This window comes from Xiphophorus hellerii, chromosome 14 (assembly GCF_003331165.1).
Source record: "Xiphophorus hellerii strain 12219 chromosome 14, Xiphophorus_hellerii-4.1, whole genome shotgun sequence".
NCBI classification, from domain to species: Eukaryota; Metazoa; Chordata; class Actinopteri; order Cyprinodontiformes; family Poeciliidae; genus Xiphophorus; species Xiphophorus hellerii.
In genome coordinates, this window is record NC_045685.1 from 5,176,620 (window position 1) to 5,204,522 (window position 27,903).

At 41.1% G+C, this 27,903-nt stretch overlaps 1 protein-coding gene and 1 long non-coding RNA gene across 2 annotated transcripts in view; one reads left to right on the forward strand and one right to left on the reverse strand.

Moving 5' to 3' along the window:
• Positions 1–2,150: 2,150 nt before the first annotated feature.
• On the reverse strand, positions 2,151–3,922 carry LOC116732844 (uncharacterized). The gene is made up of 2 exons (XR_004341896.1): positions 3,077–3,922; positions 2,151–2,863 (listed from the first exon to the last, which is right to left on the reverse strand). It is a non-coding gene; the product is annotated as an uncharacterized LOC116732844 (long non-coding RNA).
• sorcs2 (sortilin-related VPS10 domain containing receptor 2) overlaps positions 2,583–27,903 on the forward strand; it is a 308,171-nt gene continuing 282,850 nt past the window's right edge. Inside the window, exon 1 of the mRNA XM_032583365.1 lies at positions 2,583–2,885. Within this exon, the coding sequence (XP_032439256.1) occupies positions 2,583–2,885 (303 nt within the window). The remainder of the gene's footprint in view (positions 2,886–27,903) is intronic.

Genomic DNA, 27,903 nt, shown 5'->3' on the forward strand with positions numbered 1-27,903 from the left:
CATAATAATTTGGTGTATGTACTGTGTGATTCTGTGAGAACTCTGGAGCCAGCTGCACATTGACCAAGAAAACAAGAATAAACCATTTTCCTTCCTGTTGTCTTCTTTGACGTTTCCACCAGTAGTAACATAGGTTGTTGATCTCGTGACTCGTGTCATATAAAAAGTGTTTCCATTGCAGTTTTGCTAAATACATCTATTTTGATATGGTTGGAAAAATAACCTCATTCCAGTGCAAGAATTTATCCAAAAAAAAAAAAAATCTATCTGGCTATCTATAGTGCTGCATTTCCATTGAACACATTTTTGTAATTTCAATTTCCACAATTCTACGGTCAATTAAAAAGTAACTCCTGTTTGCCAACACTGTAGCAATTGCACATGACTCAGTTTAGCTTGACTTTTGTCTTTAGCCAAACCTGTGAATTAAATGTAAAAACTCCTCATCTCTAAGAGCCTTCACATTTACTGAGATACTTCTCACATTGAGAACTTTGGGTTTAGTTTGTAAAAACTCTGTGTGTAAAAACTCAGAATCCTTATGGTGCTGTCATGAGGTAAAACCTGGTTTTGGTGTGATGTTGATGCAACTCCTGCCCGAACTGCCATTAATTATTCACACTGGCTGTGATGCCACCCTGGGAACTGATCTGAGGTTAGTTGAGCCAACAACTCTCTCCCCCTTCATCCCCGACCTGCAGCAACATCACAAGGGCTCACACGAGTAAATAATTCAAGACCATGCTTTCAGCGCCCAAACTGGCCACTAAAACCAGATCTCTTTCTTTTTAGGGGTAAAAAAAGTTTGAATCCCGCAACGACAGTCACACTTTTCTGTGCAACGCTGCAGGTCCAAATGTGTTGTTTTGAATTTATGCTCCTAAAGTAGCAGAATGCCATGAAATAATTCAGAAACTGGATCTGCTCAAGCTTCTTAGATTCCAAGTTATATTTTTTTTTAGTCAGATTTATGACACATTGAATTTCATGCCATGTATAAGACGTACAAATGTTGGTTACAAAGTCAAAAATTAACAGTAACTATTTGGGTTAGTTAGCCTGTCATAAGAGGGAGGGGGAGTCATATTTTCACCATGATGTTCATTCATTAATTAATAAATGTGATTCAAACTGGATATTTAATTAGCAAGCTAAGTATTCAGTTTTACAAACTAAATATTTTGACTGTGCAACTTTACAAGCAGCACTCCATATGGATAAAGTGTAATAGAAGACGGATGGGTTTGGTGTTAACAGATGTTACACAACCAGTCCATCTGTACATTTAGGCCCAGATCAACATGACATCAGGCTGGAAAGGTAAATCCTTGTTCACATGAAAAACATCAGATTTCCCCTCCACAGCGTAAATCCTAATCCCGGGAATCATGGTTCTAATCCAGCTCCGGTTCATAATTGGATAGGAAGACAGACCCAGTGGGGGGCGGGGAGGTATTATTTTGTTGGCTCAAGTGTGAACTTTAACCTCCTTCTTTTCCAACTGGCCCACACAGCCTGGAATGGTCTAATAACATTATGCAGATAACTCTGTGGACTAATGGTTTTGGAGAGTCCTTTGAGGCCGTCTCATTATGTTGACCATTTAATAACAATAAAAATAAAAAATCTCGAATAGCTAAAACAAGCAGAGATTGATCCAGCTTGATCCAAAATAGAACTCTCTGATCTAGATCTTGGTTTTGTTGTTGAGAATAGACCATTTTCCTTGTTTTCAGTTTTCTTCAATTTAGCCCAAAAGTAATAAGCAAAGCAGCCTTTCATTTAACAGGAAAAATCTTTGTTCTACAATCACAAAAATCTGATTGTTGGTTTCATTAAAATATTTATTGCTTAGTTTATTGTTGAGTAGGTTGGAAAAACTTCCTCTTTATTTATTTATTTATTTTTGGCCCACAAGTACTTTTATACAATGTGTAATCTCAACTTTTGTGTAAAAAGAAAAAGGAAATTTATGAAATTCAGACCTTATTTGATGGAAAAAAAGCCCCAACACTGATTTAGATTATTTTCTCAAAACAAAACATTGAATTTGAGTTGGAAAAAGTCCAAAGATTTGCCAAAACAAAATCAGAAAATCTAAAATTTTCTATAACTCAAGATTTATGTTAATTTTTTTTTTTGGGGGGGGGGCGAAAATTTTCTCCTGTCTTTTAGAGCTGACAGTTTTGGGCCACTTGACAAAACGTTTGGACTCCCCCGCGTTAGAAACCCCCCCACCAGCAGGTCCGTACATGTGAACTCCCCTCCCCTGCCCCCCCTCCCCCAACCCCACTGACTCCACATGAGGACGGACTGAGTGGAGCGGCGGCGGCTCGCTGCAGCTGCAGGACGGCAGATGGCACCGCTGCGCCGTTCCTGCGGACCGCTCTTGGCTCGGAGACGCGTCCACGTTGTTCGCACTGTCTGCTTTCGCTCCACTTCCCCTCTTCAGCGTCCCACCCTCACTCTCTGCCTCTCCAGCTTCCAGTGTGCACCTATCCGTCTCCCACAAGCATCAGCTGCCTCTTCCATCAGTCTCCGCGCTCCTACGGCGCACAGAAATAAACCAGCAAGGCAAGGCGATGGGAACTCTGCGCCCGGAACGAGCGGCCGCCGCGAGCCTCTGCATCTTCCTGCTGACCGCCGCGGCGGTGTGGACGGCGCTGCCCGGAGCCGTGCAGGGGGACAGCGGGTCTTTTAGCCGGCGCGGCGGTAGCGGGGAGGATCGGACGTCTGACGCGGGCGGCGGCGGTGGCGGGGAGCCCCGCGCCAGGAGAGCCGTGTCCTGGGATAAACGGATGTCCCTGCTCAGCAGCTCGTTTGTGCTGAAAGGAGATGCGACGCACAACCAGGCGATGGTCCACTGGACGGGAGAGAACAGCAGCGTGAGTAACCCGTCCCGTCACGAGCCGCTGGCTCCCCACCACCACACCCCCACCCACATCCCTCCCCGGTTTATCAACTTCCAGCATCCATCAGACCCCCTCCGCCCGGTCCCCCCCTTAAAACAACTTATTGAGACAGGAGGATCAAAAACGCAGCTTTTAAAAAAAAAAATAAAAAAATTTATTTTTACATTTTTTTTACGCGTTCAGGTGCTCCATCTACACGCGCGCTGGATGGGCTTTTGTTGTCATGACACCGTATCCTCCGTCCAGGTCGCACAGTGCCCGGATTCCTGGCATGTTGTCGGTCAACTCCCAGAATGCTTCGTGCTTTACCCACAACGGTGCTGATTAACTTGTAGAAAACTGCTTTGGATTCATTAGTGCCTCTGTGCGTTATTCCGTTCCGTTCCTTTCCGAGGGAGTCCGGCACGGGTGCGTGCGCGAGCGCGTCCGGAGACCTGCGGCGCGCGCGCGCGCGCGCTAGCCATGACAGAAATGATAACGAAGCTTTGTTAGACAGGAATGCTGCATTGCTTTAGGTAATGATCATAATGGAGGTACGGTGCCTTTCAAAAGTATTTATTCTGTTTGAACTGGTTTGAAGCTTTATTAATGTGTAATTGGAATTTGATATGATGGAGGGACGTTATTATGAAATGGAAAGGATGCATGGCTTTCAGGGTTTTGGGTCAATATTCTGAAAGGTGCGGCATGTTTTTGTGGTTTTCTTATCAGATAAAGGTAGTTTGATTTTATTTTTGTTTTTTAATTATTCCATCGTAGCTCTGGCTGCCTGGTTTGGTCCTCCAGCAGTTTTCTTCAGTGATTAACATTCATTCCTTGCATCAGTTCTCACCTGTCCCATTTTTTTTCACCAATTCTCGCCTTGGGTTTCCAGGGTGACGTTAACCCACTCAAGAGCTGCTATTTTGCTAAAAAAGAAAAAAAAGAAAAAAAGAATGTTTTACAACTTCTATTTATCTCAACCTTGAATTCAGGTCAATTCACAGACGGAATTATTGAAGTAAAAGCCAGTTTTTGAAAAGAAAAGAAAAACATTTCTTTCACTGGTAATTTTGAAATTAAAATGAAACCAATTAAAATTGAAATTGCTATTTAGAGAAAAAAAATCAGATGTTATTTTTAAGCCATGTCCCGCAGCCCTAGTTTCACATGCAAGTATGGGGTCGTCGCCGATCACCCACAACGAAGGAAATCTGTGCAGCCTGATGAATCTCTGCCTCACCTGTCTGCTGTGTTTTAGTCTTTATGATGCTTTGTTCTCTAATTGCTGGATTCATACTGAGATTGAATCACAGACGGACTCTTGTTTACTTTTAGTGACTCCTGAAGGCAATTCAGGATATCCTTCATTTTATTTGAGGATGTCGGATTGAAGGGATTGCTGATTTGAAATGCAGTGTTTTACTTGTAAACAAAACACTTGAAAACCACGCATCTGTTTCCTGCTACTTGACAGTCACACTCTAATCCGTTTGTCTGTCACAACAGAAAATCCCAATTAAAATTCAGTAAAGTTTTTACTTGGTAAATGACAAAATGACAAGGGGTGTGAGTACTTTATTCAGACAGCTTGCCTTCAGGAGTCCCAGCAGCAGTAAACTGTAGTCACATGTTGTCTTCCTCTATGTCTACAGTAATATCTGTAGAATATCCTTAGGAATAAAATCTGCAGTGTTGAAATTAAAGGCTTTGGATTCAGTCTATGGAGAGCGTTGTAAACAAACGCAGCGTCTGTGGATGGATATTGACAGACACCAGGCGGGGGTTTGTGGGTTGGTGCGGGTGGGGGGTGTTGGTGTCTGCTGGGGACGTCCCCGGCAGTCAGAGGCGTTTTTGTCTATAGCTGCTGTTCTGTCTGGGAGGAGGAGAAATGACCGCTTGCTGGATTGAGACAGATTGTTTGGTGAATAGTGTGACGTGTGGAACGATGTATTATGGAACGCAAGATAGAGCTTGAATATGTGTTTGTGTTTTGTATTGATTTAAAGCCAGTGGAGGAGGTGAAAGAGCAGAAAAGAAGCTGCAGACTTGGAGAATTAGAAGAATGAAACTGAGGAACTGCTTTGAATGCAAATCTGTGTGAAAGGAGAAGCTGCTTTGGACTGCTACGTTTAGCATGCTGGAGCTTGTAAACTAACATTTTTTTTTTTGTGTGGAGCTTTTTAACCTGTGATGCTAAAACTGTAATCATGCAATTTTCCTCTTAACAAATACAAATATTTCAATGTTTCCCATTCAGACTTTTCTTTCATTGCTGCACTTTTCCTCACATCAATCAGGAGTTTTGACCTTTAGCCAAAAATGCTATGTCACTCTTCTTCTTTTAGTCAACAATTTGGAAGCTGGAAGTTCTAAGTTTCAGGTCAGAATAAAGACCTAAATTCCTCCTGAAGGCAGAGATTTAGTTCTGAGCTCTTAGCAAATATGGCCGCTATGGACAAAAAAAAAATTGCTAAACGTGTTTGGCTTTGCTGCTTATTTGCACTTTTGACAACTTGATACTGTTACATTTTGCAATATCAAAATGGAAAATGCTGCAGTAACGTAAATAAAAATATACAAGTACTATTGTGAATAAGTTCAATTAGCTCAGAAGCTGTAAGATGAAGAGAAATACATTTGTGTTTAACAATGATTGGTCTTTCTACCACACAAAAACTAGCAAATCTCATTTGGTTTCAGATCTTAAAAACTTTTAATTATACAATTACAAGTTTTTAATTATTGGAGTTTATGTGACAAACCAATGCAAAGCAATCCATACATTTTAAGTGGACAGAAAAATATACATTGATTTTCTTTTTTTTTTTCTCAATAAATCTCAAGTGTAGTGTGACGGTGCGGCAGACATTATGTTTTTATAAGTGAAAATGCGTTAAGGAACAGATTAGAGATGTATGAAAATGACAGCTTGAAACTGAATTCTTCCTTTTTATGACGAAACTAGCATTAGCTTGAGCTAGCAGCCTAGCTATATGCTGAAGGAAACTGGTGTAGAAGCAGTTTAAAACTCTTATGAGTCACTTAATGAGAGCTAATGTGGCTCATTTTCCCCCTCATCATGACAGCCATTAGGTAGATGCATTTTAGAGTGTGTATGTAGGAGGACGATCTCGGGTCCAGAGAAAGAGGGCGGTTCCTGGGAACAGGACGTGATTCACAGTAGATCCACTGGATTTAGCATCAACTTAACAGCTTGCTCTGCGGTGAGTTGGATCCACCTGGTGGTTAATCTGCTCCAGTCAAACAGATGTAGCTCTAAAAGCAAATACAAAAAGTTTAAAATGAGTCTCTGTTTAAGCTTGAGCTCAAGTTACAGTTTAAAATAGTCCCGATGTTGCCAAGCAGCTCAGCATTGAAGTCATAGTACATGTCAGAAATACCTTATGGTAGAGGAATGCTTTGGCATTTAAGACTTCATTCAACTAATAAAGAACTGACATTCTGCTGCTGGACTCCTGTCTGTCTTGTGAGGAACTTCCTCCATTTTTTTTTTCTCTCCAAACGAGGCGATAAATCCGCGGGGATCCTCATGCCCAGCGCTCCGCTTGCTTCCAGTACTCCAGGCCTGCCTTATACTCAATTAACTGCGTGTGTACACTGAAAGGTCGAAAAGAGTGAGTTCATCTCGGTCTAATAAACACAGAAAAATGGGGCCATTCAATTTCTCTAGGGTTGACATTTATGAGCAGTGTGCAGATGGATGGAAGGTAAAAATGAATCTCCACCCCCTTTCTGGTTTCATTATGTCAGTTTTGAGTCTTTAAGGTTTCTACAGGTAAATCTCCGCTGAAAGGGTCAAGAGCCCAGGTTGATCAGTCTCGATAATGTCCGGTCTGACGTGATGGAGGCCACCCTCCACCTCTTAGACTCCAAAGTGCTTTAGCAAGAAGATAAATCGCCCCAACAGTTTGCTAGTAAAAGTGCTGCTGTTGATACCAGCTTCATATGAGCTTTCCTGGGTTCTTGTTTTGAAGGGACATTCACTTTTCTTTGGCTAGCTGTGATTGGTCAGTTGATGGATGAGGTCGCAGTACAGCTTTTTCTTGGACAATCTCCACAGAACTGGAGTGTGTGTGTGTGTGTGTGTGTGCGTCAACTTGTATTTGACACATTGGAAGGCTCAATGGATCAAATACAGGAGGGTAGGTTTAGGATTTAAGGTGTAAATTTAGTTTAGGTTAGAGTTTGACTTCCATTCCTTTCTGTACCCTGACCATAAACTTAACCATTACATCTCAAAGTCTCTGAATATAGAAAGATGTGTGTGTGTGTGTGTGTGTGTAGAGGAAAAATGAGATTGATTTTTTGTTTTCTACAACAAAAATTCAATACACTTTCATTCATATCCTACAGCATCTGCATTTTAACCCTGAAATGCCAAACAAGATTTAGTACAAATGTCAAATGGAAAAATGGGAGGGAAAGAAATCAATGTTAGATAGATTTTTATGTAGCTAGTCGTATGACAGTAATTCCTCTTAGTACACATGTATGTACATAGGGTATGCATGTATGTGTATAGGTAGGTAGGTACGTAAGAACATTGGTTGCTTGTTCAAATTGGGGCAGCTTCTATCATTGCAAAAATATTCCTTTGAATAACAATGACATAGACACATTTAAAGCTACGAGTTTAAAATGTTAAAACCAGGAACTGGTCCTTAACTGACACTGGGACATGCCAAAACTGCACGTGTCTAGTCTAAAACAGAAAAATAAACTGTAGCTAATGTCTACAAACCACATCACACTTTTGGAAACCGTTTTTTTTTCTTTCGTTCAACCATTCTTGTATCGCGACGCCAGCATAGTTTCATGCCCACTGGACGGACTATGATAAGGATAAGTTCCAATGAAACCAGACCGCTGCCTCATAACTCCTTGGCATGTGGGCTCGCACAGATGTCACAATATGCTGATGTTGGAATCAGTAAGGACACCCACACATGTTGATTTATCTTTCACCATGTTGGTAAGAAGTACACCCCACACTCTGAAACTTTCCAGCAAGTTTCTTTAAAAAGTCCTAAAGATATTCCGTTTTTTTTTTTTTTTGCCTAAGTCAAGTTTTTAAAGCTTTTGTTGCATCTACACCTTTTCGTGTATGCTCACAATATTTCATCATGTACCTATTTTACCATTATCATTTGTGAAACATAAATCTGACACTTGATTCATGTCCCACCATTAGTTTTCAGAAGAAAAAAAAACATTTTAGTGGTAGGGGGTGAGGCTGGCAGATGGCGGTAATACATCTGCTGTCAGCAGGGGAAAAAAAACAGCAAAAATCTTTTCCCCTTTAATTTTGTATCATCTTACTTGCATAACAGCTTACATAAAATTCCACAAACTTCCTCAGTTCGGTATGCTGAATGGAATATTGAGCTTCCTGGTCTGGTGACATGCATATCGCACATAATTTTGGCTTTTAGGAACATAATTGAAACCTCGTTTTTTTGCAGATTAGGTGGGACTCTCATGAAGCACAATTCAAAAAATGCTAACCCGAATGAGTTTCTACATTTTCTAGGAGTTTTTTTTTTATGCCTATTATGTGTTTTGAAAACACATAAATGATTTAGCACACCACATTCAGTGAAGAAAAGACGTGGCTTAAAGCTTGTTTTTTAAAAGCTTGTTTTTGATTGACAGAGTGTTACTTTAAGGCTCTTTCTTCCCCAAACTTCTGACCTTTTCGGTTGAAATCAGCTGAATTTAAAGGCACTTGTCTGTTTTTCTCAAGCTGGCATTTAAAAGAAGGCATTTTGTTAAGGGCTGAAAGTGGTAAACAATCTTCACTAGTTTTTTCTTAAATTCTGCCCCTGCCAGTTGTCGGCCTTATAAACATGCAGACTCTCTGTCTGTAATGTTATGTGGTGACTTATTAATCAATTCATTGCATGAAAATTAAAAGTAGTTGAATTTCCTTTCTGATATTTTGTGAAGGGCAGTTTTTACAGATTTCATAATCCATTTAATTTATGGTTTTGTTTGCGTGGTTATTTTTCTTTTCTTCCACTTCCAGTATTGCGAGTTTTTTACAAAATCAAAACTTTGTTGATCTTTAAAACTTGTATTAATATGCCTTTATCATTATATTCCTTGAAAATGGTTTGAAAACGACTATAGTTGTTTGTTGTAATTTCAGGGCCAATTTATCATCCAGTAAAATTTGTTATTGTGACAAACCTGATGACAAAAAAAAAATAGTTGAGTCATCAGCATATATGGGGTTATCCCTAAACTAGGGACAAGATATAGATATTAAAGGAAAGCAGCTTCAGTTCAGATTTGTAGTTGATAAATGACACAAACTTGTCTAATACATTTGCATTTGAACTAATTCAGCAGCATACCAGACAATCCCACCTACTTTTCCAGTCGGTACATGATGATTATCTGTAGCTGTTTCTATTGACCATATAATTGTGCAATTTGACATTTGAAATAAATTTTCTTAATTGAAACATGGCCATTTTGAAACATCTCTTGTTTTTTGATTAAAAGTTTGGCGCTAGGATGATTTATTATACATAATATATATGTATATAATTTTTCCTTTTGTCGCTATCGAAATTGGTTTATTTCACAAAACTTCAATGGAAACACTTTTTGGCATCACATGATCAACAACCAGATGTTGCTACTGGCACAAACCACAAAGAAGAAAACAGGAAGTAGTTGGAGGATGATGGCGCGGCATGTTTAATGACTTATCTCGAGAACAAACTTATTCATGTGCGATTTTGTTTTTCTTATTCAATGGAAACGCCGCAATCACAAAACTGTTTTTTCGACAAGGTTTTGCACCCATTTGTAATGGAAATGCAGCATAGAGATCCATTAATACCAACACTTTACTGTTAAGAGGAATGTTGTTAAGTTTTCCTTAATGAAGTCTCAGTGCTGTGATATAGTCAGAAATCTAACTGAAAGCGTTGGAAATGGTTTTTTTTCACCTACCAGGAGTAAATTTGTTCTCCAGAGTAACATAACGGCTTTTATTTACTGAGAACTTCGGTTCCCAGAGGACTTCCCGCCAAGGGTGAAGCTGTATAACATGACACCAGCTTTCTGACTGAAGAGAGCCTTCACCACTGAAAGGACTCTCTTTGTGTGTGCCTCTCTTCTCTGAGTCGTTGGCTAGCCCTGGGGAACCCTGAGCCCAGCTCTTCTTCCATCTATTTCTGTCTTCTCTGTGGCGATGAACAGCATCGCTCAGTGTGTGTGTGTCTACCTGATGTATGCATTTGGAAACTGGACCGGGCGTATAATGGGGTTTCTCTATTCTATGTGGATCGATTGTTTTGGGGAGAGGCAGGTTTTAAAAAGCGACACTGCGACCACACCTGTTTAGGAGGAAAAAATGTGCGCGCACGTGTTCTGGTGATCCCTGGTGGGCTGTCTTGCGGTAGCCTGAGTGATTAACGAGCGCCAAAAGGGGCGCTGACAGTCCAAACTCCTGGCCCACCCTCAACCCCCATGTGGGAATTGTGAATTATTTCTGCCATTTCCTGGTTTAAGAACTCTCCAGGGTGAATTCTGACTGTTCAAACCCTTATAGTTTTTTTTTTTTTTTAAAGGTAGTGTTGATTTACATTACGTCTTCACGGTTTGCTCGGTCCTTAGTCTGAATGAAAAGGTGGTGAAAGTACGTTGTGTGCTTTTATAATTTCATGTATGCACGACAAAGTGCCAAGCTCGGAGCAGATGTTTCTCCCTGGGACGGTTGAAAGAGTTGCACTGACGGTTCAGCTTGATTGTAAATCTGTGGTGCTACTTCAGAGGATGCTGCTGTGACTGCTCTGAATTTATGACTGCTATGAGAAGCAGTGAATGGGTGTTGAAATGTAATGCTGAGAAATTGCTACAACTGCTCCAACTGGTGGCTTTTTCTGTATTTTCGCAGATTTAAAAAAACTTTTTTTTTTTTTTTACAAGATCTAAAGAAGTTATTGCCCCTCACAACTGCTTGGTAGAGGTTTCCTCATCTGTTTTAATTACTGGATCCAGAGAATGGGATTATGGTCAGCACCCTCACAGATTCTGCAGATTTCCCCTGGTGGTAGGCCAAAGGAAAGGCTCAACAACTACGTGCACTCAGGATTCTGACCCTCATCTGTAGTCTTGTAATGGATCACTTGCAAAATGAAATTCTGGATACAGGTGGATAAAATCAGCTTCAGGATCAGGATGCTCTCTAAAGCTTTCCCAGGTGAGTGCCAGTTGGAGACCACAGGGCATGGCCAGAACTTGCTGCTGGGGTTTTGTAATATCTTGGGATCCCCTGGGTGATCTCTCAAGAGCCTCCTAGATCTGTTAACTGCACTTTACAAACCTCGATATGCAGGCAATATATGAAAGAATAGAGCCAGACAACATGGAGCTTGAGACTGGACCTAACGTACTGGTCAAAATGGTATGCACATTTTCTCCATACATACATGGCATCTATCTATGTACACTGGTTTCTTTTTTTTTTTTTTTTATCGCCCCGCAAGGGGTCTTTTTGTGGGCTCTAGTGTCCCTTTTTTCAAAGTAGGCTGACAGGAAAGGGGGAAGGAGAGGGGGGAAGACATGCGGTAAACGTCATCGGGTCCGGGAGTCGAACCCGCGACAGCTGCGTCGAGGCTACGTTTTGCCTGAATGTGGGTCACGCTAACCCCTCCGCTACCACGGCACGCCCCACTGGTTTCTTTTTGCGTTCCATTGACATGCAAGCAAGGGAGACTGGTGTCAAGAAATTGCTTTTGGGTGTCAACAACTGTGTTTCCATTGACCATATAATTGTGCAATTTGACATTGCCAAAATAACTTGATGGAAACGGGGCAGAGGACAAGAAGTTGTAGCATGATGATGGCGCGTTATGTTTTTAATGACTTATCATGTGAACACGCTTATTCACTTGTGAGTTTAACTTTATCTCATTTAATGGCAACACCGCAGTGGCAAAAAAATTTTTTTTAACACTTGCAGAATATTGACAGTTTTGCACACATTTGTAATGGAAGCATAACTACGTTGTGTTTGCCTGGTTGTTAGTGTGCTTCCATTATACCATACAACAGATGTGTCCATTTTCAAAATCTTAACATTAATTAGCATAAAAAAAAATCTCTTTTACAAGAGGACATGTACTGTTGAAGACTGGAATAGACTTCTGTCCCTCCTACAACCCTGAGCAGAATTAAGGACAATCAAAGTCAAATGAAGAGAAAAATGAAGTACTATAATCTGTTAGAAGATACTTTTGATTTTGAAAGAAAATCAGTTTGGGAGCAAATCTAAATATTGACCTGTTCTAACCCATTAACATTGATCTTTGTTTTAGCGTAGAGACACAAAGAAGATGCCTCTTTTAAGCCTCATCCTCTGCCTCTTGCAACCATCCCCACATTCCGCCCTCAGGTATCAACATTTCATTGTAGCCAATCAGGTCCAAGGATTACCTCCCTGTGGGATACATCTGATGTAAACATGAGTTTGGTTGAATTTAAATCGAGTATTTAGAAGGAAGCGTAATGTTTTATAATGGGATGCATGCCTTCCTTTTGCATGCTAAATCTTGGCTCATGCAGGTGTGTATATAGACACACACACACGGATGAGCCAGCCTGCTCTTTTGTCACATCTGCTGTCGCACGAACCATCTTGACTTAACGTGAAAGCTATTCAGTCACATTAAGTCTGTTCATGTTCTAAACAGTTTATTTGGTTTCTGGTTGTTCCTTTGAGGAAAATCGTTTAAACGTGTCAAAAAAAACAACAACCTCCATACGTTTTTTTATTTTATATTTTTGTATGACCTCATTCATACTACATACATTCGGTTCTTCCTTGTCTTTTTCTCAGCATTGTCTCTGAATGACAAGTAAAGCTCAGGCACTACATTCTTGCCAGCCGACATTGCCGTCAGGATACATCTTGTCAGTGTGTCTCTCCAACGTTGCTGACTGGCTCCTGGCTTCCTGTCATGGATGACTGATACCCGTCCTGCATGAGAGCCTGAGAAATATATTGCTGTGGGGCTTATATGGTTTCAATAAAAAGGCTCTTCTGGTTAAAATAATATTTTAAATTTTTTGTAAAGGCAGTGTCAGTGGATTTAACTGTTCATTTTAGCTAAATTCTTTATAGTAAAATCTACTTTTTTTTTTATTAGAATTTAAAAAAAAAATTTTGTCGGGGGGAGGATTTTGTTTTCAAATGTATTGCGGAGAAATTGTAAGAACAATCAAATGTGGTCCTGTTAGAAACAACAGGTGCTGGTTAATTTTTAGCTACCACTAGCTCAAGATTAACTGGTGGCGGCTAACCAACGCTAGCTACATTGGTTTGATTTGGTGTAATGACGCATCCAGCTGAGACAAGATGAAAGGTTATGAAATTGTAGAGTTTCAGCTAAACTAAAAATACCATTTTGTTTCTTTGACAAATTTAAGCGTTTTACAAGAAAACAATTGTATTTCTAAAATTCAAATCTGTGCAAAAATATTCCCACCTCGGTTTGAGTTGTCCATATATGGCGGTTGCTCTCCAACACTGTTGGACAAGAATGGTCCTAGACTTAACATGGTCCTAGAGTTAGGACTATGTTATTTCTAACTCTGTTTTGGAATTGGTACTAAAAACGATTAAATAACTTGGACTTCTTGAAAAAATTGTTAAGTAGTTGTTTAGGTTAGCACTTATTGGAAACAACAAGTGCGAACAACCCATCTTAAGGGTTGTTAGCAACCAGTGGTTAGCTAGTAGTGTCATAGCTAATCTCGGTATGAAGTCATTCATGTTTTGTCCGTCATTAGGTCACCGTTTCTATTTTCAGCTAAAAAAAAAAGACAAGCGGGATACTTTAGAGCTTACATAGCTGAGTATTGCCAGTCCAAACCCATGTATTAACGCAACATGGCTGGAACTGAAGAAATCCTTCCCTTTGTACTTCACAAGTGTCTCAAACATAGAATTTGCCAAGTTGAAAGCACTCACCTTCACATTAATGGCTCCTACTAAAACCTTGCTTTACTTTTGCTGTGGAGCGTCTCATGCTAATAGAAAGTGGTCAGCATTTTGTGAGACAGACTTTGACCCGAAATAATGTGGCACAGTTTGAGGAAAAAATGCAGCGATGTGTGATCTGGAAGATAATTTTATGCTTCTATGCTAAACAAATACCATTTATATATGGTATGGATTTCTTTCATATTTTGTGTCTAATTGGTGATTAAAATGATTAACCAGTGAGGCTGCTAACTGGCTAAAGCTAGGTTTCTGAGCATACCAGCCTCAGAAAAAGTCTGAAAACTTAAATTCCCCCAAAGTTGAACTTCCAAATTGGAAAGCTGGAGGTACTTTGAACATAAGAAGTTGTAAAAGTTGCAGAGATTTTTATCTGCACATCTGGCCGCTTGTTTCTCCAAAACAGTGGCCCACGTAGTTTTGTTAGATTTTAGAAAATAGAGAGATTCGCAATGTTATTGCTTTGTGATTCAAAAAGTACATGGCACTGAATGATAAAATCCAATCGATTTTCTGAGTGGGAAGTACAGTACAACTTGGGTATGACACTATTCCCTGATTCATTCTCCAAGGCAAATTGACTGCAGCACAATCTGATGGCATTTTATGCCGAGTAGATCATAACACTTAATACCGTTGCATCTTTCGTGTTGACTTTTTCTTTCGAAATGGCAGCGTAGTTTGGAAAATGTGGGACTTTTTCAAAAGGAATCACATTAAAACAAAATATACTCAAACTGAGAAGTTTTTTATATATATATATACATTTAATTTTACTAGTGTCTTTTAATGAACTTTGTTTAGGTAGTTCATTTACATAATTTCCTTCAAGCTTCTGTGTACCCAGTCCTATACAGCTACATAGAGGTAGCCTGTATTGCTCCCTGTTGCTATTATTGGAACAATAGGAAAGCTGATCCTACAGAGCTCTGGAGAGAATGTTAAAATGTGGTCCATTAGGATTTGTTCAGCATTTCACTTTCATCGTGACGCATCACTTTGAAGCCTTTCTTTCAGTTGTAAATCTCCTTTTATTGTATCCTCCAAAGGTACCTTATATACAAGTTGAGCATTATGTGAGAAAACGATACAGAGATCAAAAGTTAGTCGCGTGTCCTTTGTGGATGTGGATCCATGCGTTCTTTTTAAGCTTGGGGAATATATTTCCACCTGCGTCGGCTGCTCAAACCGTTATCTGTAATTAGTTTGGAATTTTTTGTCTTGTATTTTAAATTATAATAAAAAAACCAGCAGTGGAGGCTTGGATTTTGCAGATTTTAGGATGTAAAGACTGGAAATTACACCTTAGCTGTACTGTTTTGCCTGGAGAAACCTCAAGAATCTGGGGTTGGAAAGTGAGGATGGCCTCGCCAGCCTTCTGATTGAGAGGGACTCTCTGCGGACTCAAAGTGGGTGTTTCTACAGAGCAAGCACTGATTAGTTACTTCCAGCAGCAGAAATCTTTCAGGAACTTACTGAAATCATCTACAGTGACTGCTTTAAAGAGTTGAACAAATAAAAAGCCAGTCAAGGGTACAATTTCTTTGTCCCAAGGCTAGCTTAGCAAGTTTTTAAAAATGTTTTTTTGTTTTATCTTTAACTAAAATCAGTTTCGCACCATCTCAGTAACCAATATGGCTTTTGTTTTTAATGTAATCCCAAGGTAGCAACATTTAGCCCTCCCTACTTATAATCATCTCTAAAAATTTGCTACAGTTGACTATTAAAGGGGCAGTATCACGTTTTCCAGCCACATAGTGGCATTTTATACTATATTCAAGTAACTATTACTTTCAGTTGTTGTAAAAATGCTATAGTTACTTTCTGAGTTAACGCCTTGAAATTGGACCTCTGTCTATAAAGTCTTGCTAACAGTGCTAAGGGAATAACATGGTGTATAACTGTTAATTTTACATAATACTGCCCCTTTTAGACGGTATGATTTATGTTGATGCTCTTATTTGAAATGCAACCGGATGTACTCTACCAAGGGAGGTGAAGTTATGGATATGTCGCTAATGACAACTCACGCGATCTGGCTGCCGTTACATTAAACAAAGTTCTCAATAGGTCTTACAACAGCAAACTCGTGAAACTAAAGTAATAAAGGAAAGCCCGATGGCAGAGAAGTAAGCTAGCAATATTTGAAAACTAAATCTTGACGTTCATCAGTCCGATCATTTGTGGTCCTTGAGGAACGCCAACTCGCCTCTTTTCCTCCTGAGCGACAGTTTCCACAAAAGTTTAAACAATCAGCTCTGCCCAAAACTTTCTCCTCTGGAGTTGGTGAAGGATACTCTGCGATGACCGCTGGAGCACTGCTGTTTGACTCTCGCACCGCTTTAATCGCTCCACAGAGAGACCATGACATCTTTGTACATTAAGCAGGAACGATGGTGAGGACAAATGATTTTTCCTCCTAGTCTGGAGTCTCCAGAACAGTCCTGGGCTGCTTTTAGCTAATTCTCACTCTATCCATCTCTGAAGTGAATAGAGTTAATTAGCAGTAAGTTAATTTGATTTGGAACACTCTTTCTTCCCTCCTCACAGTTAATAGGAAGCAGCATTCATCAACTGTGCTTTGCTGAAGGTATTGACTTCAAAGAGAAACCCTAGATTTTTATTTAGGTTTTTTAATGACCCAAAGACGTTCTTTTGCACTACTTCCAGTTCTATATTTTAGGATCTTTCTGAAAGGCTATAAAGAGTATTTCATTACTTTATTTAACAGGGTGGACAAGAAGTATTATTTGTCAGAATGGTGGAAAAAGTGTGTCTTCCTAGCTGGGTTTATAATATTGCCAGATACCCAAAGTTTATCATGCAGCCTGAGCTTTTACCTCAAATTCTTGCCTGCACTTCAAAGGCGTCCTTTTGTTCGACTGGGAACGATGTGCTCACTTTCCGTGCCAACCACACCTGCGTGCTCGCACAAAAGGGTCCAGAAGCAGTAAAACATGAATTACCATGCGTTGAAAGACACAGAGCCAGCCAGTTCTAGTTCTCTTTTTATCTTGAAAACGGCAAAAAAAAAAAGTGGGCTGAATGTTTGACTCATGTCGACGGCAATTAGCGCGCCGGTGTATCCGGGGAGGTGTGGCGTCGGAGGAGATCGGGTGTGGGAGGAAAAGAGGAGAAAAGACAGAAGAAAACAACACTACGTCGAGTTATTTATTTATATAAATATTTTTTGAAACTCTGTTCCTCTGCTGGGTTTTTCAACAAACGCGCTTGTCAGGAACGGCGGTTGTTTTACATGAAAAACACGAGGCCGCATGGTGCGATCAGAGGCTGGCAACGGTTTAACACACTCCACTTCCCAGGCTGTTGCTTTCCCTCTCTCTTTCGCTCCCTCTCCGCCTCGCCGTGTGTCCCTCGCCCACTTTACGCCGTGTACTTTTTTTTGCTTGACTGATGTGTTCCCGTGAGTGAGAATAAAGAAGCAAAGAAGCGACAAATTCAATTACTCTTTGGAGTGCCGCTCGCGAGAGAACGAGTGAAGTCAGGTGAGTTTAGGCTCGGATGTAAAAGGAAAGCACTAAAAAGGCATGACACTCTGACAGAAGGAAATGTAGGCTTCAGTACAGACTGGTCTGCTGTTAGTGTGGGGTTTAATAACCTGGGCAAAGGTTCAGATTTGAATTGGCAATTAAAAGCCTTCCTTCATGCACTTCTCTAAAAGAAATACTTTCTTTTTCACCTTAGATCAAATACCAATAGATACATAGAAATTACAAAATAAAAAAAAAAAACCCACTCCATTCTAAAGGGTTCCACACACTAGAGCGCTCTACCTCTATTAATTTCCTATGGGACTTGTGCAATGAAGCGACGATCGCTTACGCTCCTTCAGCCACGCGACTGGTGAAATTCCTGCACGTAAAGTTTTGTTGCGTCTTCGTGTCTGATGGGACGGATCGCCCCTATGGATGCCAGTCAGTGTGCCCACCCTGAGGCCAGCATGTGGGAGTCATCAGAATATTACCAGCGAGTGCCTAAGTTGTACAATAAAATAGATGGAGAACCGTCCTCGCACCCTAGTGACGCGTTTATACCCCAAGGCCCGGCGTGAATGATGGAGCGACGGCCACCTCCCCCATAAACATAATTTATGATGGTTTTTCCAAATCGGTCTGTCTGTTTAGATTCTTAGAAAAGTACTGCAAAATTACTGAAAAGTTATCAAGAGGAGGAGAAAATGATTTTTATTGGTGGAATTGTTAACCTTGCATTGCATGAACCCAGCTCAGTCTTTTTCTTTGGAACTTTGAAGTTGTCACTAATGTCAATGTCAGTGTTGATGTATTTTTTTCTTTTTAGTTTTATGGTTGTTTTTTTTTTCATTTTAGATTAAAACATGAGAAATTTTTGGACCAAAACCAAACATTTGTCGAAAAATTCTTTAGGATTGTATTTTGGTTGAGGACCAAATTCCTTTTGATGTTCATTGTTATCATTTTTCTTGAAAAAGTTAACTAAATTATTGGCACACAAAGCTTTATATTATGCCAGTACCTGTTGGTGATTCATAAAGACCAAACTAGATAAGGTTATTGAGAAAAATGTATCAAGTTTGTGATTTACTATCTTAGTGTCTCAAAGGCAGATAAACTTAGTTTGACCCATCTTTTTGTTCCTTACTAAATAAAAGAAACAAAACAAGTTTCAAGTGAAAGTCCATGTACGCAGAAGGAAAATATAAAAGCACAAAACTTTATCTGACCAAACTGTACCAACTGAATCTTTCAAACCATAATTTATGCCTCAGATGTCCATTATTGATCGGCATTATCAGTATAATGACATTTAAAGGCAGAAAACATTTAAAGTGGCTTTATGAGTGGGATTCAGTAGGGATACCCTGTACTTGCTGGGGCGACTGTCTCTTGGCCAGCTGGATAATGCTGCTGCAGGAATGAGAGAATGGAGCTCAAGGGATCTCTGCTTATACGCCACTGTCAGGCAATTCAATATGGGTGGTATTAACTGAAGTATAGGACATGGTGCGCCAGTATATTCTCTCTAAAATAATCAAACTACCTGAAAGTCACCTTTAGAGTTGGAGGAACTTAGACACTGCAGGATATTTGGACTTTTAAGATAAAATTAGGATTTGTAAAATGCATCTATGACTCATTACACCCATTATTTTCTCAAGTGAACTCGCATCCAATGGAAAAACCTCTAAGCAATATTCCCCCAAAAATCAGCTGATGTTTTAGATTCAGGTCTTTGTTCACCTCCCAGTGGTCAACCACTGTTGCAGCAAGTCGCAACAAAAACAACATACCAAGGATTATTTAGCCAACAGGCGTGGCACTAGATTCACCTGCTTCAACCAGTGGACATTTAAAAACACAACTTGTCGATCAAATGTATAAAAGCGCTGTTGTAACTGAAAATGTGAACAATAATTAAAAATGCTGTGGTCTCTTTGGGAGCTTGGATGAGCAGAAGCTCAATGCAAACACTCCCTTAAACTGGAATTCTCCCTGGGAAAGTCAGACTTCACAGAGAAACCGTATGTTTGGTATCCAGTATGGCTGTGCGCCTACAGACTGAAGTAAACGTCAGTATGACCTTTTCATTAGCATGTCTAATGGTTTGTATGTGCTGTAAAAATATTTACCTTTTGTGTTTGAATACTTAAAATGGAAAGAAGTATATCACCGGCGTTCATTGCTAATTGCAGGCGGTGCCGACAGGACATTGGGTTGGTGTTTACCAGGCTAGAACTTTATCTACTCAGTTTTCAGCTTTGTGCTGTGCTTTTTTTCCAAGACAAAAAAAAAATCACCCCGTCTCATCTCAGGCGGACTGTAGCAACGTTTTTCAAACTGCGACGGCTTTAGTAGCAGAGAGGGGTTCTTTTCAGAATGAGAAAATGATATTTACTCCCTCGTCACTGTGGCCAAGTCAGTTGGTTTGCTTTTTCTTTTGGTCAGAAGGAGCAGAGGAAGTGTCTGAAGGAGCATCAGACACTTCGTGATAACGTGAGTAAACACAGGCAGTGCATCATGTAGGTAATGAGATTCTCCACTCTGTTTAAATCCAGCGCCCCTCAGCACCACAAGAGGACAAACAAACCCCCCCTTTTCTTAAAGTTGTCTTTCTGGGAGGAAACTAACCGACGTTCACTTGTGCATAGACGTACTTCAACACTCTGCGTGTTTGAGTTCCCCACCCGTCATGCGTTTCTCCCTCTCTCCCCTCTGTGAATCGGGGCAGCCTGTTTGTATGCAAATGCATTATTTGGAAGAACCCCCTGCCCATACGCCGCGCGCACACAGGCAGAATCCCGAAGAGATTCGCCGCTGCTGCGGTGGAGTAAACAACACTCCAGCAGGGCAACAGAAGCAGAGAGAGGAAAGCTTGTTTGCCCTTTTTTGTCAGTCTGTGTGTATTCAGTAACAGGCCCAACTTGTTCCTTCCTTTTCTCTTCTGGTAATCCCTTTCTCATTATCATCCTTTCTTTTCGTTTGCCTCGGAAAAACGGCTTAGTGCCAAAAAGCTGCGCCAAAACACAAGCTGATTTCCGGAGTGTAGCATCTCTTCTTTTTTGGGTTTGGGAGAGGTTTGTAGAGCTGCTGTTCAGCGGATATCCGTGTTTCTCTGTGGGATTATTTGCAGGTCATTGTTGGACATGGCCAAGACACACTTTACTCAATTAAGTTGAGAAAAAGAAAAGGATAGACTATTTTACCATCCAATGCAACAAATTAAGATCAAATACTCCTGCACTTAAACTACAAAATCTTCACCAGCATATAAAATATTACCTGTTATGCCACAAAAAAATTGCAGTTCAGTATGACTTTTACAATACCCGACTTTCTCAATACCAGAGTATTTTCTTGGAAGTACATACTTGGCAACTGTAGTTTAAAGTTTGTTCTTGTTAAGGAGGCAAGAACGATGGATCTGCAAGTGGAGCAGACCGTACTTGATGTCACCGCTCACCTAAGATCCTTCCTGGAGTTTCAAGAACTTCTCCTGTTTTACTTAAGAATGTCATTATTTTCTCATTTATTAGAGATAGTGAGCGTTTTCACTCCTGATGCTCCAGTAGACTCGGTCCAACTGGGCACCAAAATTGCAACATTTGCTACATTTTCAGCTGGAGCAATTCACTTTAACCCTGCACTTTGCCAATAGATCCAAACTCTTTGAAAAGCCTGTTCCCAGCCTCACCTGTGGGGGCGCTGAAATAGGAACCACTGAAGGAAACGACACAAAACCTGCAGACACTGAGCGCAACTTCCTCTTTCACAAAATGTAAATAAAAATGGAGTGGAGTTTTAGCGGTTGTAGGATGACTCTTTTGTCCTTGGCAAGAAACCACGAGTCATTTTTTCCTCTAGCACAAGACTTGTGCATTTTTTGGGGTGGTTTTGACCCAGAATGCCCTGCGCTATAGTTGGCTTCCTGCTTTTTCCATGTGAGGAAGCTGAAGTTTGGCTGTTACTGGACATCATGCACAACTATAATCCCACATATGTCCCCTAAGTGGTTTTAGCAAAGGCTCCAGAAGACGCTAGATGGTCAACTCACTGGTCAAAAGGAATGGACTTAGACTCATGTTGCAGATGGCCATAATGGCAGACAGGCAAAGAAGACATAAAATGTCTTCTTTGGAGAAACCACCTGAAATATTAGCTGTACTAAGCTGGTTTTTTGATCTGGTTGTTGAATCATTTTAAGGTTTTCCCGTAAGATATCTCTTTCTTTGGGGAAAAGACTGACTTTGATGCTTATGCATCTATTGCTTAGCTTACAAGCTAAGCCATAAATATTTGAAAAGGGTTTCTTTTCAAGCAAAAGCTGACGAAGCTTATTGTAAATGACACCATGAACAGGAGATTCAGACTCTCAGGGACACATTGTTGTTTCTGTCCCCGCAAAACGGCTCACTTTCAGGAACATCAGAGCAGTTCTGGTGGGCAGTGAATAACAAGTATTCTCTATCAAAACATGAAACTGCGTCTCTCTTCAGTGTCCGTCTGGATCTGGGTGGTTCCTTTTTTTGTTTTCTCTTTTATTTTCTTTTTTTTTTGTCTTGCTGTGTGCCTGTCCCTGTAAGTCCCATTCCAGTAGTCCACAGAAAGAAGACATTCTTCTCTGCAGTGTTACAGCCTTGTTAAACCCATTCCCCTCTGTTAAACCTCGCCTTTCTCTTGGCCCCCTTTTTCCCAGCGCCTCCGTTTCGCCGGCCAAGTGAAAGGCAGTCGGTCCGATGCCATTCACAGGCAAAAGAACACAATGCCTGATTGGTGTCAATTAGCTAAAAGCTTCAGAGACCGCTTTTGATTGAATACGTTTGCATACATTATCTCTTCCTTAGTCCGCCCGCTAATCCGGGTGATTGATTGGCACATGGACGAGATAAAAATGAGCATTTTTCCCTACCCTTTCTTTCCCTCAAGCCTTTTTACTGGAGCTGGAGTCCGATACGGCGACCAGTTGCCAGGAAGCTGCTTTCATTTCCCCGTCAGCCCCTGTACTCTTCCACGTTGTTTTGACACACCGGGGCGAGAAGCTTGTGTGTGCCGCCAAAATAAAGAGTGTCACAGCTTCGGTTACTGTCTCTTTCCACGTCTGTCGCAATCGAAGCCGTGACCTCGTTCTCATTAGCGACACTTCCGTCGCCGAGCGTCAAGGCAAGCGGTTCGTGAACTGGTCTTGAATGGATGTGGTTTTTTTTTTTTTTTTTTTTTTTTTTCTGCCTCTGGAAAAACAAGCACTTCCACAAAACGGAGGCCCATGTGTAAACATGGAAATTTATGCGACGAGGTTCGTCAGCGAGATTCCTTGATGGTCTCTTAACTTAATGAAGCTGAGCAGTGGTCTCACGACGTGGCAGACCTTGGAGAAGCGCAGCCGGCCGGAACGTTTTAAATGCCAGTTTTTCCCTTTTTAATGAATAAGTTGTAGTTTGACGGTGACGACGTCGTTGTCGAGTCAAAGGTTTGGCAACAAGCATCTTGTTAGATAATAAAAATGGCTTAACTAGAGAGAACATCCAACAGATTTAACTGCCTAACGAGCTCTCTTGTGTCGGAATGCTCAAATCAAAACCACTCCCTTAGAAACAGGCTAGTTAATGATCCTGATCCGGCATCAGAACCGCACCGTCGTCCTTGTTGTTCAATCATTCTCTTTATGCCTGAAATCGCGTTGCAATATGCATGTTTCTAGCCATAGGAGGAAGACAGGATGAGAAAGAAAATCATCATACCTGCTGCAGGGTAAAGAGAAGATAAAATAGCCAAATGAAGGAGGATGAAAAGGTTCTTTTTTCTTTCCAACAGTTTCCCTTCAAAAGAGCGGATTATCTCTTGGAAGCTATCTCTGCCTTCAAGGCCCATTTCTACCTTCAGCAAGTTTTCTTTAGGGGTAATTCGCTTATATTCCCCGCTGGCCTCATCTGATTTTCTACTTTGCCACACACACACACACAAAAATCCCCGCCCGCAGCCGAGATTCGTCTTGAAGGCGACCCTCGTCTGAACTCCCACCGCGCTCCTCACCCGTGACCCCCGCCAGAACTCCCAACCGTTAAACACGGCATTATTATTATCGGGGCCCGTGCCGCGGGGAGAGGGAAAGGGGAGAAATGTAGAGTGGGAAAATGAGTGAAGTACCTTGGGGAATGTTGGAGGACCTGATTATGTGGGAGAAGCTTACTGTGTGAAATGCTGATTGGCTTCAATTAGCCTGCTGGCACCTGCGGAACATGTGTTTCCCAGCGGGGGGTTTGGGGAGGGAGGAGTCCACTTCCAACACCACCATGGCGAGTCCTTAGCCTGTCTGGCAGAGGAGCTCATCATCAAATGAATGGGAACGGGCTTTAGTACAGAAAAAGGATCAAAGCCAAGTTTAAATCTGTCTTAATAGTGGGGATAAAAACGAGGTGTCATGATGCTGAAACTTTGATGGCCTACCAAGAAATAAACTCTCTACTTGAAAATATTTTGATAAACATTTTTCTTTTTTTAAGCAGAAAGATTCTATCAAACTGAGAACAGAAAATTATAATCTGTGATGGTATAACAATATTCTTATGGTCTTAATTAATGTAAAAGCTAGCTACTCTATTCCTTGCGGTTCTGCTATAGGATTGAGTGATTTTATTATTATTTTTTTTTCAAGCACTCGTCAAATAATTAAATTAACGCTTGGAAACAGTAATTGATACAAGCTAGGTCCAACAACAACTCAATTCCTTCCTGAGTCTTATTCTAATCAAAGTGTATGTCATTTATTTATTTATTTTTTAACATTAAGTTATGCGTTGTCACAAGTATGGGAACATTTTTTACTAATGTTTAAAAATAAACTTCTAGTTGCTGGTTTTCCAAATACATCAACCATAGTATTCATAAACGGGTCCATGTACCAGCCAGGTGTTATTAGCATAGTCGCTAATTGCAGTATTTGCTAAGTTGTAGTTTAGACATAAATGATTAGCAGTTTAGCTAACTTTCTTCTTATGCTATTCACAAACCCACGGACTTGCCTAGCAACATACCTCAACAGAGAATGTTCATTTATGCCAAGTGACGTGTTTAATAGTTCAGGAGCCTTACGAACCTTTAACTGTGTCAATCTTTAAAATCCTTCGCCAAGTCTGTCATGCTAGTCAACTTTTCATCCACGTCTGCGTCGTAGCTTTAGGGAAACATTGACGCCCTTTGTCTTTTCCCGACGAAACACTTCTGTCTATTCTTGATCTCTAATCTTCCAGCTCAAGCTCACGGCAGAGACTGCCAATCATCATAATTTAGGCGAGGTTCTAGAAGGGAGAGGCGAGGGCTGGTGTCTGCTCCACTGCTGTCTGAACTTTTGCGCCAACTTGGGAAGACCTACATCTAACAAAATTGCATCAGTTCTATCAAAATATTGATTGTCTTGGCGTTGGCAAGAAGTGGGAGGTAGGCCGCAGACTTCTCTGCAGTTGGACGGAAACCTGAACAGGGCAGACAAACGGTTGACGAAATCCAGAGATATAAAAAAAACGGGCAAAGTTAATAACATTTACATGCAGATGGATTTCTCTCGAGCCCAAACGAAGGGTATAACAAATAAGCGAGCGGCGCGTTGCTCCCGCTGGAAAGACTCAAACATTTAGCTGCTCCCCTCCCTCCCATCACTGCCTCCCCTCGCGCTCCTCTATTTTTCTTCAGCTCCGGCCCATTGTAAAAGACGTCTTCCGCTTGCTTTTTCAATTTGAGACACAACTCGCCGGGTGAGATAGAGCCTCCATGTCGGGGTACAAATCATCCCAGTGTGTCAGAGAAATTGAATTTCCCATGAATACGTGATTGGCTGGGATGTGCCCCTCAGCATGCGCGGCGGCTAATCCTCCGCGGTGCCATTGTGCGAGAGAGAGAGAGAGAGCGAGCGCAGGAAGCCGGTGCGGGGGCCGTGACAGCTGCACACACACACACACACACACACACCCCCACAGTGGGAAGACACACCTATGCGATGACATGCTCCTGAGGAACAAAACCCCAAAGTGTCACAATCACACACTCGCAGCGGGTCGCCGGCAGCTGCCTGTTTGTGTGTGCGACTTCAGAGCATGCTGGGCGCACATGTCGCCGCGATTACAACCCGCTGGGTGTGTGCAGGCGCAAGGGCGTGTGTCGGCCGGCCCCCTCATGCTGCTGCTGCCCTCTCTTCACAGTCGCATTTACAGACCACTTGTTGGGTCCCTGCAGTGCGCCGCAGCACAACTCTAGTATCATGCCTGTCATCGAGCCCCGTGGTAAGAGCCTCTTGAATTCGGGCCCTCCTGTCATTTACACAAAGAACACCATCTACTCCCCTTGTAGTGCATGCTGTACCGCATCAGGCAGAGATAATTTTCTCATGTATTTCAGGAACCTGCAACGGCAGAATATCCGGGCAAACTAAAGCAAATGTGTTTGCTTTAGCAAATGTGTTTGCTTTAGTTTAACATAAACAATAGCATTATAATAGTTTTGAGTTTTTTCATTATGGATTAGTTTTATTGAATTAGATGTTTTTTTTGTGTGTAATTCAGTTTTTTTATTGGTGTGTTTGCTAGGTTTTATTAGTTAAATATTGTGTAGTTTTTTCAGAATTCAAAAAGGTCAAGATATTGTATGGTGATTATGCATACATCGATTGGGTAATAAATACTCGACAACAGATGCCATTTTCAAACGATGGATTCAATTATTGTCGAACAACCAGCTGACTCTGGTGTTTTCTCCCAACTTTTTATGTCGCCATTTTGTGGATCAGAATAAGTGTGGCCCATTTGCCAAAGCCTGACTTAAACTGCTTGTGTGGGGGGAAAAAAAACTAAATTTCACAGCAGTTTGAAAAACTAATGAATGGATTCATATATGTGAAAACGGAGGAAGTTTGTTTGAGTTGGCTTTAAAAACGCACCATATAATTCTAGTGTACTTTTCCCCATTAATTACCGTTTTTATTTCAGTTAACAAAAATGCCCTTTCAATTTTTGTTACTTCGTTAGTATAAGTTAACTATAGTAGGCTTGATACACAAATACTTTTGATTGGATATACGTATACAGACCATGATCTTTTTGTAAGAGACTCACCTTCCATTGATGGAGGCCCGTGTCAATATTCTTGGGTTTTATTTGCGATACTGAAGACATGAAAATATTTGTAACATTTGGTAAACAAAAATGTGGATTGACATTTTAATACATATTGTGGTCATTTCCAATATGAAACTGCTACATTGATTTACATCACTGTTCCATGTTTTCTCCATTTGTGGGTTGGTTGTGGTTTGCTGGACTTCCAGAGCCTTGTCTTTGTAACTCTTGTCTCCTCATCCAGTTAGGGAAATTCTCTTGTTCCTTGCATAATGGATGCTGTTGTGAGGTATTTCAGCCTACTTCCTGCTGTCAGACAGGTTCTGTTTGAATGCTTTCTTGATTCTACAGATCAGGTAGTTACCAGGCCTGGGTGTGGCTAGCTTCTTTTGAATCGTTATACAAAATCAGCAATAGTTACTGCATGTTTCTGTTTGAGGAGCCAATACTTTCTAACTGTACTGTCCAGAGATCCACTCTGTATTTCCAGCATTCACTTTGTGTTCGCAACCTGCCTGTAGGACTTCACCATCAGTATTAGCCAACTTTCTAGGGGTCTCCCATCATTTCTACTAAGTGAGGGAGAACCTCCACCGAGAGGAAACTTGATCTGGCTGCACAGGGAGATCGGATGAATAGGTTTGAAGGAACTTGTGTTGCGTTTGTGTGTGTCCTCTGGTTAGGGGTAATTGAGCTTGATTGGATGAGTGGACAGTCTGCGGAAACGATCCAGAGCTCCGGAACGCCGTGTTTGCAAGAAGCTGCCAAAGCCAGATATGTTGAAACGAACTTGCCTTCGCAAATCCCACATAATATCCTATCATTATCATTCCACAGGCTTTTAAAAGCTTATTAGCAGAAAATATGCTTTTGTTTTGTCTCTGCTCCGAAACTTCCAGCACTTCCTGTCCTCTTGATCCGACATGTAATCTGCTCCTTTTCTCCCCACATACTTTCCTCTTTCTTTGACCTTGTTGCCTGTGCCAAACAGGACAATGGCGTGTAACCTGGCACTTCTGGAACACCAAAGAAGAGACTGAGATTTTTAGCTGTGCCCAGACAGAGGAGAAGAAGGGTTGCTAATCTGATAATGGCTCCAGGGCAGAATGACTCTTCCTGGGCTGCATTGTGGCTTCACACAGTCATCTATCAGCCCCGGAGTCTCCTGTAATTACATATTCTTCCTGTAGATACAGCCAAGGAGAGGAGGCACAGAAGGCCGGTCAGCACATTGAGACGAGGGATGATTGGAAAAAAAAGAATCAAGTTTTTTTTTTTTTTTTTAAAGACGCTGAAATGAGTGAGGAGAAGAATATAGAGGCAGACAGAAAGAGGGTGAGGTTGGTAGTGTGAGTAACCGGCTCTTTGTG